This window comes from Athene noctua, chromosome 2 (assembly GCF_965140245.1).
Source record: "Athene noctua chromosome 2, bAthNoc1.hap1.1, whole genome shotgun sequence".
NCBI classification, from domain to species: Eukaryota; Metazoa; Chordata; class Aves; order Strigiformes; family Strigidae; genus Athene; species Athene noctua.
In genome coordinates, this window is record NC_134038.1 from 150,185,505 (window position 1) to 150,204,214 (window position 18,710).

Below are 18,710 nucleotides of genomic sequence, written 5' to 3' on the forward strand. Positions count from 1 at the left end.
CACAGCTGTAACAATGTGCCAAGTCCTCAGCTGCCAGGTGTTTACTCTCTTCTCCTTCAAACCCTTTTTCTGATCAGACCCTGCTTCTTCAGGACCTCACAATATACCTGTCCTGTGTCGTGTTTCATTTAAATTCCACAGTCTGTGAGATGGGGGATAAATCTTGCAGTTTACTGACATCTCACAGACTTGTGCTTTCTTGAAGCTACTGCTTACTAACATAAATTTAAAAACACGTAAAAACACTTGGAAAGATAAGTCTGTGGTTGTAAAAACACTTTATAAATAAATAGGCACTAATAATTCATTAGGTTTCCTAAATGTGAATTAACAGATGAGCTACTGATACTTTTATAAAAGAGCAATTATTTCAATTTGATGTTTAATAACTATGAAATTGTTTTGTCAAAATCTCTCTGTGCTTGCTAATAAGTAATTACTTCTAATCATCCACAATACAGCTCGTTAAGTCATTAAGAGAATATGACCAGTTAAACCACTGGCTTCAATGAGAACAGATGACACCACCTGATGTTTCTGATACAGGCCACATTTCAGACAAGAGCAAGTTTTGTGTTCACATCAAAGCACACATTTTGGACATCTGTAAACATGAGAGATCTGACTGTGGAAGATGGACAATAGGGGAGAAGGTCCCTGCCTTTGCTTACATGTCTACACTGAAGTTTCAGGACTCCATATGATTTTTTTCCTCCTTCAAAGAGCGCAGAGAACAGACTGCTTTGCCAGCTGGAGCAGTTTCACTGAACTGTAAACAGGCGATGCTTGAAAGCCTGTCACTGAGTCTCCCGATCAGAAACGAACAAACAGCAAGCGCCAGAGGACAGGCGCATACACACCACAGACACACACAAAGCGTACACACCGTGTTGTTTGGATTATTCAGCTACTGAGAGCCGGTAGAAGTTCACAGCTTTAAGAAGAGCCACTGTGCAGGGTACTTAGTGAACAGTGCTTCCAAAAGCACTTCTTGGCTTTGCAATACGCAACAGGGGTGGGCGAGCGTCTTCAGTGTACCCCGTAACAGGCAGGGTTGAGTGGTCACACCATTAGATTGTCCAATAGCTTCATATAGCAAAGCTTGAAACATTCTGCCTCTGGCACTTGCTGCGCCTGCAGGCTGAGAGCCTTTGGGCTCAAAGCCACGGCCTTATGGATCCAGGACAGGGTGACAAAGAGCCAAAGGACATTTCACAGCATCTTCTCTGTGGGGGTAAAATAGCAGTTTAGAAAGCAACTGGCAATTTCACAGAAAACAATTGATTTTCTCTTTAAGTGCCATACGGGGAAAGCAGTTCTCTGCTGACCTGTGATCAAGGGAAATGGAAGATGAGGGAAGAGAAATCGAATCTGGTTTTTTTCTATCAGGCTATTTCTCCATATGCAGCTCTAAACTTTCAGGCCAAATAAAGGAAAATTTCAGGCTAGCCTAAGGAAGAACATGGAAGCTCCTGAGGAAAACCTCCCTTTGGAAACAGGTGATGCAATTTGAGACCTAACCGGCAGACAAAAATGCCTTTCTTGCTAACAGCAGAGAAAGACACCATGATTTATCTGCACCATGTAGTAAATTTCTCATCACCAACTGCCAAATTCTTTCATGCATATTTTGGTGCTGGACAGATGCAAATTAAAAAAAACTGAGTCACAAAAACTGTAATTTGTGCTGCAAGTTCATTGCTGCATGGAGCAATAACATATTTCAGGCAGGATTTGGCAAGAATCTGTGGAACATTGCTTTCAAAGAGGCCACATGCAGAAAAGTCTCTGCTTCAGCAATGTTAATCTTTCCTCTTGATCTTCTAGAAATAAAAAAATACACTTCTGTAAAATAAGTGTCTTGCCTATGAACGATGAATCACACGGCTTTTCAATAGAGTAGCAGGTTGCCAAGGGACCCTCTCCAAGGTTATTGAGTACCTTCAGAAACCCCACATTTTCTAAGGTTTTCTACTACTTGGAAAGGAAATGAGGAAGGAGATGAAAACAGACAGATGAAAACTTGACTGTAAGACTGTGTTAGCCAAGGAAATGTGAAGCAAATTATATAGCACAATTTGAATGATATGAAATCGGTTTAAGTCAATTTTTTGTTAACAACCTCCTCTTGCAATCCCATCCTTCTCAAACCCCCAAAAGCTGGATTCATCCATAGTTTGACTTCAGTATGTACAGCTTATGCCAGAAGATTTTTACACACCGAATTTGAGACACAGCAGTAAGCACCAGAGCACAGAAGGCTCCATCTCTAGCACATACTCATCAGATTACAGCAAATAATTCAAACCATTTTCTGTATTTGCACCAGAAACTGCACTGACTTTCTCAGCTGACTGCCTCTTCACGGTCTGTTCTAGTGCTCAAAGTTACTGCCACAAAAGTGAATATTAATTTAACCCCAAAATCTAATTATTCACAAGCAGAGATTTTCAATTCATCATGGGCAGTAGCTAGGTAGAAGCTCTTAATTCTGCAAATTACCGGTTGCCCACTTAAATCAAAAAGCAAGAACATACCTCGGGTCTTCAGTATTCAAACAGAAATGATTCTATGGCATAACAACCATACATGTAGGTGGGAACCCACGTGTGATATCCTACCAGAAAGAGGAAAGTGGGACAAACACAGAGAGAACTAGGACAATATTAGTCCTTACGTTATCACGGACATTGATGCTGCTGGGAATCTTTCTTGTGATGCCCGCTCCAGTGACACATTCACACTTACCACGCACACACTTCTGTAAAATTAGGGGAGAGATGCAAGGAAGAGCGCACTGACAGAACGACTGGGGACTGAACCAGTGTGATAGTCCTCCTCAGTTCACATCACATTCTTCTGGGCATTTCATGAGGTAGGTCAGCAGGCTGCATTAATTTGGAGACTATCAGTCCTTTACTACCTGACCCCACACCTTGCTGCAATACATAGCCCCCAGGAACAAATGCCAGCTTTCCATCTGTTTTGCTGCCACACAACAGAGCTGCATCCATTGAAATTAATTCTCTTTCTGGTGTGATAACATTAAGGCTACATGTAATCAACTTAAATTCCTCCACCAGAAACTGTCTCCAAAACCCATAAATACCCAAGACCAAGGTCAGCATTTTTGCATTTTTACAGCTGTTAAGTGCCATCGAGTGTGTTATATAAATAAACCATACTATGCTATGTTACACACTAAGCCATGTAACAGCACAGGGCAATTTGCTGCAGGTGAGAGATGCTCATTAAAGGCAATTAATAAGCACTATCTGTGCACTGAAGAGCACAGGAGCTAATTATTAGAAGACATGGTGTACAAGTAATGCTTACAGCTACGAAACCGAGGCACTCCCACATGAAATATCAAGATGTGGGAATGAAATAAATCAGGAGAATGATCCTTGCCAAGTAGTAGTTACAGACACAGCACTCAAAAATGAGTGAAACCCCCCCCCCCCGGTTATTAGGGTAGGAAACACCCTACAACTGGGCCAGCAATTTATTTTAAATAGCAATTACCTTGGCATCCCTGTGTCCCGAAGCTCACAGGTATGGGACTTGCACTGGCACACTCACCTGCTCTGCCCTGAGCTGTCACTGCAAAGCTGCTGGCCCAGAGGCAGCTGGATGACACATGTCAGTCTCCCTCACAGTTTATGTTGTAATTGGTCTTCTTTCAGCCCTGCAGAATTTTCAGAATTCTGCAAGGAAACTGTAAGTTCAGGAAAAGCTCAGGCCATACCAGGCTCCAAAATCCACACAGGGTCAAGCAAGGTGAAATTCTACATATAAAGTCCTGTCATCTTTTCAGCTTACTAGAATAATATTTGTTAAATGCTAACAGAACAGACCACATTTTTCCACATCAAGTGAAAACAGCAAAGGAAAATGTTTATCAGTCTCACATAATGACAGAGCAATGGTATTTAAAAGTATGGATTCAAGAGAAATAAACACTCCTTGTTTATCATCAATGACTGCAATTACGTTGTCAAGTGATAGATGAGTGTTTTGATTTCCTCTTCCTGCTGTCTTTTTACCTTCAACTTATATTGTAAGCTTGCCACTGTTTATTCATGTACTACTACAGAACCACTGAGAGGAGTTATTAATCAACAGTATTTATTTTTCAAAGCAGTCACACTATGAAGCCATGGATACAGCTAAATCTCAACCCTACATCCTCCTCCAAAGCAGCATGCTAGTGACGTTAAAAACACCCCACTAGTCCAAACAGCCTAAGGAGGGGGTAACATGCTCCTGGACATGCAAACCCCAGCTCAGCACCTTGCCCACAGCCTTTGTATTTACAAATGCTTGCATAAAATGGACTAAACGTGAAGGAACTGCTCGGTATCTGCGTTTTGCCTCATCGTTACAGGCAACTCCAGCCACAGTCAAATTCCCAGGGTGTACAGGCACTGGTGTATGTTAGTGTTTTAAAAGAAGAGCTGCACAACAGGCTTCTTCTAAGATGATAATAAAGGACACAACAAACCTACGCACACTCTGATTTTAAAAGCACTCATGCTTTTTCCTGGATCCTCTCATGATTTTTAAGCATCACAAAGCAAAATGATACGTGCTTTACCAGCCCAAGGACACAGAAGGGGCCGAGTGCACAACTTCCAAGCATTATACTCCCAGAGGACAACACCACTTTGTTCTCTGTGCTGAAACAGGTACACAATTCATGGCAGATCTCAGCTGTTTCAGAAGCTACGGCAATGGTAGCATAGCTTGCCAACAATTACTTCCTCAGGCAGCAAAACAGACTGCAACATTAGGTAGGATGTTATCCTACAGGATTTAGACTCCTGGTAACACGTGCAGCTCCTTCTTTTATAATCTACAAGTAATATGGAGTAAGAGCTTTTTTTTCGTTGCTGTTGTTGCTGCCTGGGCATATGTTCCCTGATGGCTCTAAACTTTCAGTACTGAGGAATGGCAACAAAACACACAGATACCTACTTGCAACAGAGACCTTGGTTTGCCTTTTCAGAAAAATGAACACAACCCTTAGCAAAAGAAACTGTTGGCTCACCTGAGACATGAGGACTTGATATTTGTCTAATCTTGTCTGCTTTTATTTGACTCCTAAAAGCACATCTGCTTGATAAGCCACAACCTTCAGCCATGCTGAAGAAGAATAAATACTCTGCTCCAACACCTTTGATAAAATTTAAAAATATTCCAGTAAGCACCAGAACAAACTTGTAGGTGGGCTTAAAGCATTTGGTGCCATTACACTTCTGAACAATTTTGTTCCTTGAAATAAATTCAGCCTGCCTTTCCTGTACACAACATCCCTTCATTAGTCAGAAGATCAGAAGACACAGATGGGGAGCATATGGAAAATCAGACGCACAACACCATAAGCGTTCTTCCAACACCTGATGGAAGAACAGGTCTAATAGATGTTTATATTCCAATCTAGGTTGCACTACTCTGAGCTCACATCAAGAGATCTTACCCATCTTACCCTGCATCTGCTCTACAGAAAATACTTACTTTCAGGACATCAGTCTTTACTTGAGCTAGGAAAGCTCTTGCCTTTAGTGTCCAAGCACTCTTGATAAACAAAGATGGAAAAGGTTTCATCTGTACATCTCAGGAAAAATGAGACTAATGCCTGCCTGAATTAGCAACATCTGGAAAAATCACACTGCTCACATCCAGCGTGCATTTCAAAAACAACTGCAGAGACTACTCTGACAATACATAGGCTTCAGCAGAAATTTTAAAGCTAAACAAATAGAAAGCAATGTTAACTACAGAATTCCCTGAATGACTGCAGTCATTCCCTGGACAATGAAGCTAAAAAGTAACATGATCAGATCATCGGAATGTCACTGTTTATGCCAAAAAGGGAGAAGATCTTCACTTACCAAAGAAACAGGAATTGAAGTAGGTTGCCTATTTTCCCCTTAAGCTGAAATCTCATTTGATATGGAGCAAATCTTAATGTACTTTTTTAAACCTGTGGCTCCCTTTGATATTTGACTCTTGGTGCTTTCCAAGGTATACGCTGGAAGAAAACCAAATTACAATTTACAGGAAAGAAGCCCAGAGTCTGGCTGAGAAACCAAGTAGGAAAAAGCATCTCTCTGTGTGGTCATCTCAGTGATAGTCCAGGATCATTACCAATGAAGTAAAAACCAAGAACAATAGCAAAGCTGCTCAAGGAAAATGTATGTGTGCCAGAATTATTCCATAAACCAGAGCAGAACAGCACGCTATGCATATGGCCACACCCTGATTTACACGTGTTCAACAACAAGTAAATTTGAAACGCTGTAACTTTAAAAATCTATTTTGTAATCAGGAGAGGAACACCAAACACCTCTTCAGGAAATGTGGAACAGGTGACAGGTTGCACTTATTACTAGTATCACGGCCAAAACATGACACCCCACTGGGTAGTCACTACATGTATGGACTTCTTGCACCACATCTGCTGTGTGATGCCTGCACTTGCAGAGCCCATTTTACTGAAGAGAAGGGGAAGCATGAAGGTGGTGCTGTTATTCAGCATTCTGATGCATTCATTTGAATGACATTTTAATTCAACTGAATCCAGTTAAGAGCATACTCTACAATGTAGATATTTACCAGTTCACATTTCCATACCACAGTCTCTAATGATCCCTCCCAGTCTTCTACAAGCCAGTAGCTATATACAGCCTGTTTAAGATGACACATGGTTTCTTACAAAAAAATTCAAAACATCTTCAGTAACAGAGACACCATAATGACAAGGAGATCACCTTTTAAACTGGATAGTATTAGTGAGGTCTTTAGGAATCTCGTATTTACTTAGATATCTGATGTCTTGTGATGAAGCTGCAAAGATGAGTAGATAGCACTGTCATAGTATTAACAGTAGCTTAGTATGTGCAAATTCTTGAACTACTGTAGGTCTTGTAAGCACACACTCAGACGGCACTGACAGTTATGCAGGTACTTGCTTCCAGACGTGGGTGGATTTACAGCGTTCAAAAGATCAGACATAAATAGTAAATCACGTAAGATGAAAAATAAAAGGAACGTATTCATTCCAGCTATCACTGAAAGATAGAGTAGAAGAAAAATGAGCATTATCATAAAGACAAATCCTTCACATTTGGCTTGCTTTCTTTGCTATAGCTCTCCTGCAATCAAATAAGAATCCAGTACAGAGACAAATGTAGATGTGGAGATATTTCTTCAGAGAGCATGCAAGGGATCCTCTGTGAAGTTCAGAACAAGCTGTCAGCAAAGGCAACAAACAGGTGGCAACTGCAGTCTTAGTGCTGCTTTGTTACTGAACATTTCCCATCCGAACACCCCCTCACTGTACACACTGCCAGAACTCTCTGAAGAGACAGACAGTGGTTGGCAGCATCTTTCCCCTAGAAAATTTGTTGGGTATTTGTTACATTAAACTCAACATTAAAGCAAAGGAGAGAAAGAGCTCTGGTGAAAGAAGGAAACAAAACAAGCTCATGCTCCTACAGAGCAATGCATTTTCTTCTTTTATTTTGGATTACTCTTCACAGATTCCCCCCCCCCCACCCCCCAGATGCCAAGGCAGATTTGGAAGTTTTTTTGATTGATCAGAGTTGGCCAGAGTACTTTCTACAAAAGAGAAAGAGTTTGGTAGCATTCAGAAAATTAAATGGAACCATCTTCAAAACAACAGTTTTTCCCACATGTGTTATTTTTCACAGCCTGAGACAGAGGACAGAAGATCACTGAACACAAACTGTTTGGTGTTCTTGACATCCTGCCCTGCAGACACACCTGCTGCTTTAAACAGAGGTTTGAAATTGGCGGTAATAAATGTTATTACCTGACCAAAATGGCAATATCTGAAGTGTTCAAGTCAGCTGGCCAGACTGCGATTCATAGGTTTACTTTTAGTTTGTGAAAATAACAAAATTGTCTGTTTTTAAAGACATGAAGAACATTATGCATATGTGACAGATGGATCCGTGAACTGGAAAACCTCATCATCATACAGGTCTTCTGGTAGTTTTTCATCTCCATCAGCAAAAAACGTAGGAAACGGAGGGTTTTTATTGCAGTCCTTGCGAGTAGGCAATTTGCTATCTCTGACCTAAAAAGCAGGAGAGGGAAAGTGCAGTTAATAAACGGTACAGAAGACTTTCAGACAGTGATACGCTAGAAATGAAAGAAATCGTCTTGCATGCATAAGACAAAACCCAGCAGTATTCACACTACACTTGTTTATATGAAGAATTCCAGATATAATCATCAGTTATGTTAACAACAAACTCAGTTACTGAATTTAACATTTTGTACTCATCATTAAGGAGTTGTTAAAAAACCAGCAAGACAAAACAAAAAACCCAAAGAGAATTTATCATTTGTGTGATATATTTATCACTACTCTGACAGAATCAAAACCTACTCTCATGAATTCATTGCTCAATATTTTAAAATGTTATTAAAATAAATGTGTGTAAGTCTGGCTTGTTTAAACTGTGTTTATATCCCACAGTACTTTCCTACATGACATACCAAATTATATTATGCAGTGTAATTACCTTTTCAACAACCAAGACATGCTTTTGTATTTATGATACAAACTAATTATGGCAACTAATTTTGCAAAGGTATGTGCATGTGCTGTATTCAGTCCCTCTGGCTACAGCAGAGCTATTCAGTGACTGCAGAGCTAAGCATCTAAAATTCTTCACCCAGGAATCAGTACCCAGGTTTGTTGAACGTGAGCTTTTGAGAAAGTTGATTTCCAAGAACTGTAGTGCCACAGAGCAATTACTTTCCTTTACTGACCTCTCTACATGTGAAAGATTTAAAATCTAGCCCCTGAAACTCCAATCTCTGAAGAAAATTAGTAGCTAGAATTATCAGCAAAAAGCAGTTTGCCTGCAGTAGAAGATAGAAAGTTGGTATCTCTGAAGAAAAAAAGAGCTACAAATTCTGAAGTGATTAAATTTTATTTAAAAATAAATTCTTCGTTTCTATACCATTATATATGATCTTCCTCCCAAGCTGTAATAATCCCTTTAGCCACTATACCCAACTGGATTATAAAAAAATAAATGTACAAATAGATTAGACAAAATTTTAGAGAGAAGATAAGCTCTTATTATTATTTTTCTGGTGGGCTTTTAAAGAACAGGAAGCTTGTTCTTACTTGGTTGGACAAAAATAAGACAATAGTGATTTATACCAGAAATTAAATAAAATAATTTTATGCCCACTGAAAGTTCTGACAGCACTATATTTACCAGATTCATATCTGCTATTACTTGAGCCTTTCCCAAAGTCCATGAGGATTCCTGCAGATAAAGTGCACACTAAATCTGCCTTAAACTTCAGCTTCTGAAAACTGTTTGGGTTTGTTTTTTTTTTTTTCCCCTGAGGAAGTTCCAACAGTTTTCTAAGTGCAGGCTCAATAAGCAAAAGAAAACCTTTTTCTAAGAATGAGGGGGTGAAGGGCTAAACATGAACTGGTCAGGATATCTACTTAGCTTTTCAAGTAGATCATTCTTCTTCCACAAGACACCTCTCTATGAAAAGTTTTCTGTATTCACTTGTAAGCTGCCGTGCATAACTACTGAAGTGTCTGTAGTCCCAGCAGACAGCAATTTACATTGTGTATTATATGGAATAAACTTGACTGAGGTCCAAGTCCAAAGATCTTTGCTATAACAGTTCCAGCAGCGGTGAGTTCAGAGGAAACAGAGTCAGCTTCAACAGTGTCATGTGAACTGCTGAGGCTGAGAAGTCATCCCTCTCTTCCAATATGTTGCTGCTGTTTCTTTTACTATATGAAAACATGTTTTAATAACTTCACCAGTTACCTGTTATTTCCCATGCCCTTTCCTCTTTTACTCCCTGATCCTATTACACATCATAAGCCTTCTTTGTCAACAGCAAAAACCCCCATGGTCTCTACATGAGCTACAATAATATTAGGAAGATTAGAGTAAATGATTTTATTTCTGATAACTTATTCATTTCATCTATTATCTTATTAAAATGTTTTCATGTCTACTTCTTTGTTATTTTGGATTATTCTCATGATGAAATAATACGTGCTGTTACATACAGGCTATGTCATTACAGGCAGTTTTGGACACCTGCAAAACTAAAGGTATTTATATGTTTGTTATGTTTGCTTTTCTCCCCCCCCCCCCTTTTTCTTAAAGAAACAACTTCTTATCACAGGACTTAGGAGTAAGACATCTGCTCTTAACTGAAGGCAAACCCAACAGTCTAATCTTAGTCCTGCATTAGTTTATCTAAATAAATGTAAGATTTCTGTTCAGTCTCAGCATTGTATTTTACATATTAATGTCAAAGTGGCATTTTGCAGATAGTGCCTCTTGTGTGATAAGGAGAATTCTTAAAGTAGTTTTAAGATTCTTATGAAACATTTTCAACAGACCATTGTTGCTTTCAGAGGAGTACAATATAGTTTCATTTTGCTCCTTCCAAACTCCTCAGAAGCTTGACAGATCTCAGAGCAACAAGCTATATCTGATGTTAAAACTATTTTCTTCTGATATGCTCTTTCTTTTGATTGGTATAATTGACACAGTATTTCCTCTGACTGGTGAAAACTACTGCTCTTTTTCCATCTTCTTCTACATTCATTGCTTTCAAATGCAATTTAAGTTCTACTCCTGAAGCCCATCTTAGAGCATCACTACCAAATGGAAAGAATGTACCTCCTTCTCACTTGTAAGTTTCAAAATTTGTTAGATATTATTATTATCATTCCTATTTAAAAGGAAGAAAACTCAGTTTCATTTGACACCTGAAAGTACTGATTAGCAACTTACAACATGGTATGATTTATCCGTCTTCTCAAAAGAATTACTGAATGACTCCCTTTACATTTATCAAGGGCACAGCATACCAAAGGTTTCTTGTATGTATTACCTCAGATTCATGCACGATAATTTCACTGTATTATAAAGGGGTTAAATGGCACACAGCAGCAGTTACACTTGTCTGTATAAGCATGTACACCAACAAGAAATACATGTGAACCTGCACAGCTCTTGGTGTTCTCCCTTCTCTTTTGAGAAGACCCCAATAAAGTTTTAATGCTCTGTATTACTAAAATCCAGGGAATTTAGCTCTCACCCACAGAATGAACCAGGCTGAGAGCCCAGCTGTTTATTACAATCCATTAAAACATTCACTGTATAACTCAATATTACACAATCACTTGGCTTGCTCAACTTCTGTATTAATACTAGTATATATTACAGGACACTATACTACAGACAGATGGTATATATAGTAGTGTATACATTACAGTATATTCTCTGTGAAGTTTTTTTATTAAGAAAAATACTAGAGAAATCTGAAATTGGAGGTGGTTGGGATTTTGTCACTAATCTTTAAAACAGTCATAAAGGGTTTTGCAGACAATTAAGAAACTGCACATACGCATGTCCCATATATTGATGGCGTAACAGGTAGTATAAACAAATACAAAAAAAATCTATCACCACAAAATACTTAATATGGTCTTAAACAGGCATTAAAATTTGATGCTTAAGTCACAACTCACATTTATAGTTTAACGGGGCTTCAGGCTGTGTTATCAACCACAACAGAGTGTGTTCGCAAAACAGGAAAATGTGTTTAAATATAGAAAATGTTAGAAATTACCTCCTCAGGTGTCAGCTTCTCTGCTATCTTTGAAGCTAGACAGAAAAATGAATTCAAGAACTATATCCATTTCTGACCAGCCTTATTTTGTCTTAAAAAACCAACCAACCAAAACTTCACACAAATCTATCATGGGGCCCAAGATACAGGACAGGGAACACAAAAGAAGTGAAGGCATCACACTATTCCTGCACGTCCTCAGTTTGAGCACAGCACACTCAACTCTGGCATTAGCAGCTAGAAAAACAGACAGTAGTATCTGCAAGTGTGGTACAAAATAAGTAGGATGTAAATTCCTACAGACTTCTCTAAAAAAAAAAAAAACCCAAACCCAACAGAAAAGGAAAAAAGGGAAGAAGCAGTAGGGGAAGACTGAGAAGTTAAGTTTATTAGCTCAAGAAGTATCCTATCTAAATTGTATACTCCAAGTGTAACTAGCATACAAAAAGGCCAGTTAAGTGTCTAACTTGCTAAGCAACTTCCATGAGTTACAAGATTTGCCAGAATTTCTGCTTTCACTAAAAGTGATATATTCGAAGTGATCAACATTGAATGTCCTAAGAAAATCAGGTGCCTTAAAATTAGGACAGGTATAAAACATTATCAAAGATAAACTACAACATCCTGACCTACCATATATCGTATTACAGTATCATCTCCATTATAAAGTAACTGCTTAAAAAGGGAATTAGTCCTGTGATTCTCTCTTGAATGACAGAAGAGATAACTCTTTGGTAGCATACCTCTCGAGAAATTGAGAGCCATAAGGTTGCAAAAGAAAAAGCTGTTAGCTTTTTTCCTTGAAGATCAACACCACGGACGGTAACTATAGGCCCTGTGATCTAAGAAGATACCTGTTTTTCTTGGTGTATTACCTGAGGTAGGCTATCTTGATATGCACAACACACTAATTTACAAATGCTTATTTTGCAATGTCACTCTTGAAACAGAAAAATTCCATACATTCTAGCACACTGCTAAAGTTTCTTAATTTTATTACACTTGTCACTGAGAAAAAAATCCATGCTAAAGTAAGCTTTTTTGATTAGTTTTCCAGTTGGCTAGAAACATTACTTATCTCAGTTATTTACCTGCATGCTTCAGTGTGCAATATCAAATGAAAACTGATTTCTAATTAAACTATGAATCCATCAATCCCAGTATTCTGCACTTCTATTCTGTTGAAAATGAAACTTGAAAAATTTAAGTGCTTCATCTCCAGGTGGATACAGTGCTGATGTACTAAGTTTCCAAAAATACATAACGTACAAAATAAATATATGCCTTAAGGTGCACTGGGGTTTTAATGGTTACCAAGCAACAGAGTGGGTACTGAACACAAATGCCTTACTCTTAGAGACACACAAAGAGAAGAGTATTATGAGATATTCCACTTTTTGAGCTCAGACAGATGGATCCAAATCCCCTAGACATTATAGGCAGTTATTTAGTAGAATAAACAGTAATTATAAATGCTAATATAAGGTAATTTCTCTCCCCAACTACACATCCAAACAAATATACAACAATGTATAGAAAATCAGTCTATATGCAAACAAGAAAGTGCCTGGAAGAAAAACAAGACACAAGCTAAAAACACCAGAGGAGTGCAGCAAGATTAAATGTAGAAGGAAAGAAATTAGAGAACACACACCAAATAGTACTGTTTTGCATGCTTTTTTAACTAAAGCTTTCTCTGCTCTTCAGAGATGTATTGAAAATATAAGGGAAAAAAAAAATTAATACATGTAATTCATATGGTTTATGTAAGGAAAAAAAAAACCAGAACCGATTCACCAGCTTGAGGAACTGGAATGAACTGTTGCTGACTACTTACTCCCTCCAATCACCAAATATGTGAGTGCAGACAATTTTAAAATATCTATTTCTTAATAGTAATAATACCTACTACTGTGCCTTCATCTCAAACAGTGTTATTTATTACTAAAAAGCCATGAAAGTCTGGAGCACTTTGGTCAAGATCTTTCAAATATTGTATTATGTTAATCAGAGAGCTCTAAGGGATGAAATCCCTCATTCTTTGCATGGATCCTCAACCTGCATTAATGGAATTGGCTGCAACTCTGAAATATGTATGCCAAAATGTGTATTTGAAGATACTTGTACTTCTAAATCATAGATAACTACGACCTGAAACATTTTTAAATATAGGTAACTTGCAAATACAATTAATCCAGACCTGTATCTTGCAGACATCTTGCACAAGGATCACTAAAGCAGTCAGGAAAGTGTCATGTACCATTTAGTTAACACTGACAGAGTAAGTTTTCTTGAAAAAAAAACAATGGAGCCATTTTAAGTTTTGGTCTTAGGATAAAGTTCCAATCATCATCTGTGGCGAGTGAACTGAACAGAAATCACTCCTGGACAGGGCAAGCACTTGAATGGTGTGCAGCAGACTGCCATGGCAATCAAAGTCCATTATCCTCTTCACATCACAGATGTTAACGCGGTTGTTTTACTGCGTATGCTCAGGTGACTTAGCCCAGCAGTCTCCTGTTAACAAGGCTGTACTGCTGCCTCAAGGATTTTTTTTAAGCTAACAGCGCGGCTGCTTTTAGAACAAAAACAGTAAATCCAAGGTGTTAAGGGGGATGCTCTCCAGCCTAGACAAGAGTATGTCTTTGTAAAGAAAAAAAGAGAAGGTGGAAGAAAATGGTGGAAGTGACCCAATCATGAAAGACAGCATGTAACACTTCCAGCAGGTTCTTCTCCAAGCGGAAGTGTGCCATGTCTGATTAGCAAGGGGACACTGGTTTGTTTAAATGAGATCTTCGTGGCATACATAAGGATGTGTGGTATTAACACACATACAGCTTTGCTTTTAAAAACTGTTTGTATTACAGGCCTTTAATAAATGTTTTCTTAATTCACTTAAAACCAGAAATCAGAAAATGAATTTATTGAATCTAGTTAGAATAAAAGTTATGAGCTGGTAGAAATAAATACTGTACTCAAAGTCTCAGTGGCTTCATAAAATGTCATATCGTTGCAGATAAGACATCTGACATGGGTATGTACGGCTGCCACTGAACCACATAAGTGTGGATTTTAACAGCATGATTAGAAGATGCACAACCTTTTGCAACAAGTAGTTCTTGCTTAAGAGTACTATTAAGAGCAAAGAATAAAGTCTGGGCATCAAACATTAGTCACTTTTTCAGCTACATTATGTTGCTTGTATACATATGTTGTCATTTAAAAATAACATCCTATAAAAAATTCACACTTAATTAAAGCTCAGACTAACACATAGCAACCAGGTTCATGGCTCAGGATTAGAAAAAAATACTTAGAACACAGTTGAGGAAAAGGTCATTCAGTCCAACATATGGATGAAAAACCAGTCAAGCTACAGTCTTAATTCTGTGTCACTGATGTCATGCCCAGTAACTTTGCAGAAGTTATCTTGAAAACTTCTGGACATCTGTTAACCAATTTTCACTATCTTGGGAGAGAAATGTTTAATACATTCTCCAGGCTTGGGCTGGACATTACAGTTAAAGCAGTTTAGAGATACCTCAATCAGAAAAAAAAAAAAAAAAAAAAAAAGCCTTATTTCCAGGGAGAGAAACACAAGAATAAACTTCATTTTCCTGTGTGTAAAATACCTGTGCAAAAGCTAGCATTGCTTTACTTAATGCCCAGTAACTAAGGAGTTCTGCTCCACAACTAGAAAATACATAACAGGCACTGGATGTCCATAGTAAAATGTGACAAGAACACAATAAACTAGCTGAAAACATCCAAACTTGATGAACTCTGTGACTTTTCAAGAACTGGATCATTTAAATACCTACAATACTTCTGAAGATTTCAAACTATGTATCAGATATATAGGTATATATACAACAAAATTTTTATAATTATTCTTAATAAAGATGTTTGATATGCTGTACTCTAAGTCAGAAAGGAAGCAGCCTCCTCCAATTAATTTGTGCTTGCAAATGTGTAGAATATACCCAATTAGAAAGAAAAGTCTATTTTGAAAATAATCCTTAAAAAGTACTTTTCTTCCTTTCATGTGGATTATTTACACTGTAAGAACACACTCTTCATAATTTCATTTTTTCATAGAGAATCCATAAAATTTGAAATTAATTCTGTAGAATGCCACAGAAAATAACACTGACACATTTATACTGATTGCAAAGGGAACTCACATCATTGTTTTGAACTCCAACTGTCTCTTCCTGTACCTTGACTGCTTCTTGGAAAGGTAACAACTACTGTGTATGGGAATGCTCTGAATAACCTTTAAAGCAGTATTTGCTGTGTATTTCTCTTCATGAATACAACCCTCAACTAATATTCTGTAAAATCTCACCACCATGCTGTTGGCATAGGTTAGTGTTAAAAGGGGATGGACCCAGCCCTGAGACACTCACCACAGCGTTACAGCAACTGTGTTGGTTTATCATATGCGCAACCACAGTACAAAGTTAAGAATGAGCCGTTTAGAGTAAGTGGTGACACTGTCCCTATTAATCCCTGTCTTTTACAGAACTGAGCCTACTGTCCTTTAATTCAATAGTACAAGATGGGATTCTGATGAAATGAAGATTGCATTCAACCAATGTGTCTCCTTTTGGTAGGAGAGTTGTAGAGAGCTTAGGAGTTCACCAATATCAGTGACTTGAAACTAGCAAGCATACCTTCACCAGACAATTTGTGTGACCTGGAACAGATCCATTTACATAAATAATGTCATGTTTTGTGTTGATCCTCCACACCTAGGAGACAGAAAAAAAACAGACACAGAGCTCATTTTAAAGACTATTCCCAGTTTTACCAACAGTGGTCCAGCAAAGCACAAACTGATTAACTGGAGGTGGTACTCTGGGGAAGAATATTCTTCACAGGCCTAAACTTTCCACAAAATTCAGTCACACACTACTCTGATTGCACAGCTTTCTAATGCAGGAGTCTACTAAACAGTTTTAAAGGGCTCGTGATCAGGCTACATTTGGTAAGGCAGCTCTTTGTTCAGCATAACACCAACTGAAGCCCCGAAGTCTCTTTTCCCCTCTGGCAGCAACAGCTGTTGAAAAACATCACACATGACAAATTAAAACAAATATGCTCATGAAAACATTACTGCAATCATCCAATAATTTCTTAATTTCATGAGGTGCTCAACCCAACATGCACGTTTTCCGTTACAAAAAAAATAGTCTTAGCAGAGAGAGGCATCAGCACTCTTTTTGCAAACTAGGGGATAATATACTTTTTGTGCAAACTGCAGGGTTTGCCTTCAGAGACACAGAAGAGTAGTTGTAATAGTCCAGGAACTGCTGCAGCTATGTACCCATCAGAATCTAGACAGAAACTATAATCCCCTTTGCGCACATAAAAGTGAAGGACCATGACAGTCAAGACTTCAAACAACTCAGACTTGGGTTGGGTTTGAACAAGTGGAACAAAAGGTATGAAAACATTAACTGAAGGTCACCAAAAGCCTCATTGTTTTCCCACTTTAATGGCAGAAGTAAAGGATACAGTGAAAAACACATCAGATGCGGAAGTATCACCTGAAACGCCATTTTCCAGGCTACACATATGCAAAGGGAGTTCAGGTAACTTATTTGTAACTCAGAAGCAGACAGGAGCACACATTTACTGCTCCTGTCTTTTCAGCTTGCTTACTTCAAGATGCTCCTGTCTGGACACTGACAGAAATGACAGACAGTTCACCAAAACAAGCCTACATGACTAAGTCCATTGCTTGGCAAGGCAACCACCTTACACGCATTCTAGTATACTCAGAACTCACCTTTAATCCAAAAGATGTCCTATAGATGTTACCCATTTTACCAGGCATTTTCTTTCCACGATAAACTTTGGCAGCTTTCTAGATAAAAACAGAGTCAAAAAAATCATGTAACTGCAAGAGGTATACCTACAAACTCAAGAGAAGCACCAAAGAAAATACGCTGGTACTTCCAATGTTGAAAATATCTAATACTGATTAGCATTTTAAATACCTCCTGCTGAAGGTTAGGTATTACTTTAGACGTTATCTGAAATACTTGACCTCAATCATAAAATTGCTATAAATCCTATTATATCAACCAAGGGATTCTAGCTTTGCTTAACACTTAATGTGTACAGATTCAGTGCAAAATTTGCACTCATCCCATACTTCCACTTCATGAAAATTAAGAAAAGTTTTTTTTCCTGAAAACCTTGTCAACACAAGACTCTCAGCTACATCACAGACCATAGCAACTGGAAACTTGCCTAAATTACTTGTGCAAGCTACTGCTTAGCTCCAGAGCAGTCTTGCCCTGGAAGGCTGCCAAAATGAAGATAACTGTAGTTTCTCTCCTCTCCCCAATCCACGAGTTTTATATCTGTGTAAACCAGATTTTTAAAAGCATGTATTTTTGAGAATAGAGTTTTTAATTACATTCCCTGCTAATGATTAGTTTCTATATCACATTATTGTTTGGCTAGGTATAACCTGCAGAACAAAGGTGGAAAAGGCAGAAGAAGTGCCGTAATTTTCAGTTCTACAGTATTATCAAGGGATTTGTCAGTTTCTTGTACCACTCGGTTATTCATTAATAATGTTTAATTTTTTTTTAAACACATGAAAATCATGATTTCAGGAAATCAGCTGCAATGAAGTTCTAGGAACAGGATTAAGTACTGAACAATGCAGGATCACAAAAACATCTGAGGTGTCAACACTAGACTGGAAAATAAAAATCGATGCATTGGTTTTCCCCTGTTGCATCCTTTTACCATGTTTCCTTTTCATCATACCTATTTCCAATACTATTTACCATTCTATATACTTTGTGAAATTACATCCAGCATTAGTGCTTAGGAAATTCTCATTTAATGATCTTGTTAAAGTTTAAAATTTATCTTGTAACAATGAATACCATCTGCTAAAACAAAGTGTTGTATGTTCAAATATTTACATTCTTCAGTCTTCAGAGAAAACAGTGCCAGGTGTAGAATGCACTTTCCAGCTGAAATGAAGGGCTATAAATCAGTACCGTGTGCTTTTACAGTCT

At 38.0% G+C, this 18,710-nt stretch overlaps 1 protein-coding gene across 1 annotated transcript in view; it reads right to left on the minus strand.

Annotated features, from left to right (window-relative positions):
* Positions 1-7,543: 7,543 nt before the first annotated feature.
* The window catches only part of MRPL3 (mitochondrial ribosomal protein L3), a 30,514-nt gene continuing 19,347 nt past the window's right edge, over positions 7,544-18,710 (minus strand). The window contains exons 8-10 of the mRNA XM_074898112.1: positions 17,459-17,536; positions 16,341-16,418; positions 7,544-8,104 (exon numbers count right to left, since the gene is read on the minus strand). Coding sequence (XP_074754213.1) covers positions 7,955-8,104; positions 16,341-16,418; positions 17,459-17,536 — 306 coding nt within the window. The 3' untranslated portion in view covers positions 7,544-7,954. The remainder of the gene's footprint in view (positions 8,105-16,340; positions 16,419-17,458; positions 17,537-18,710) is intronic.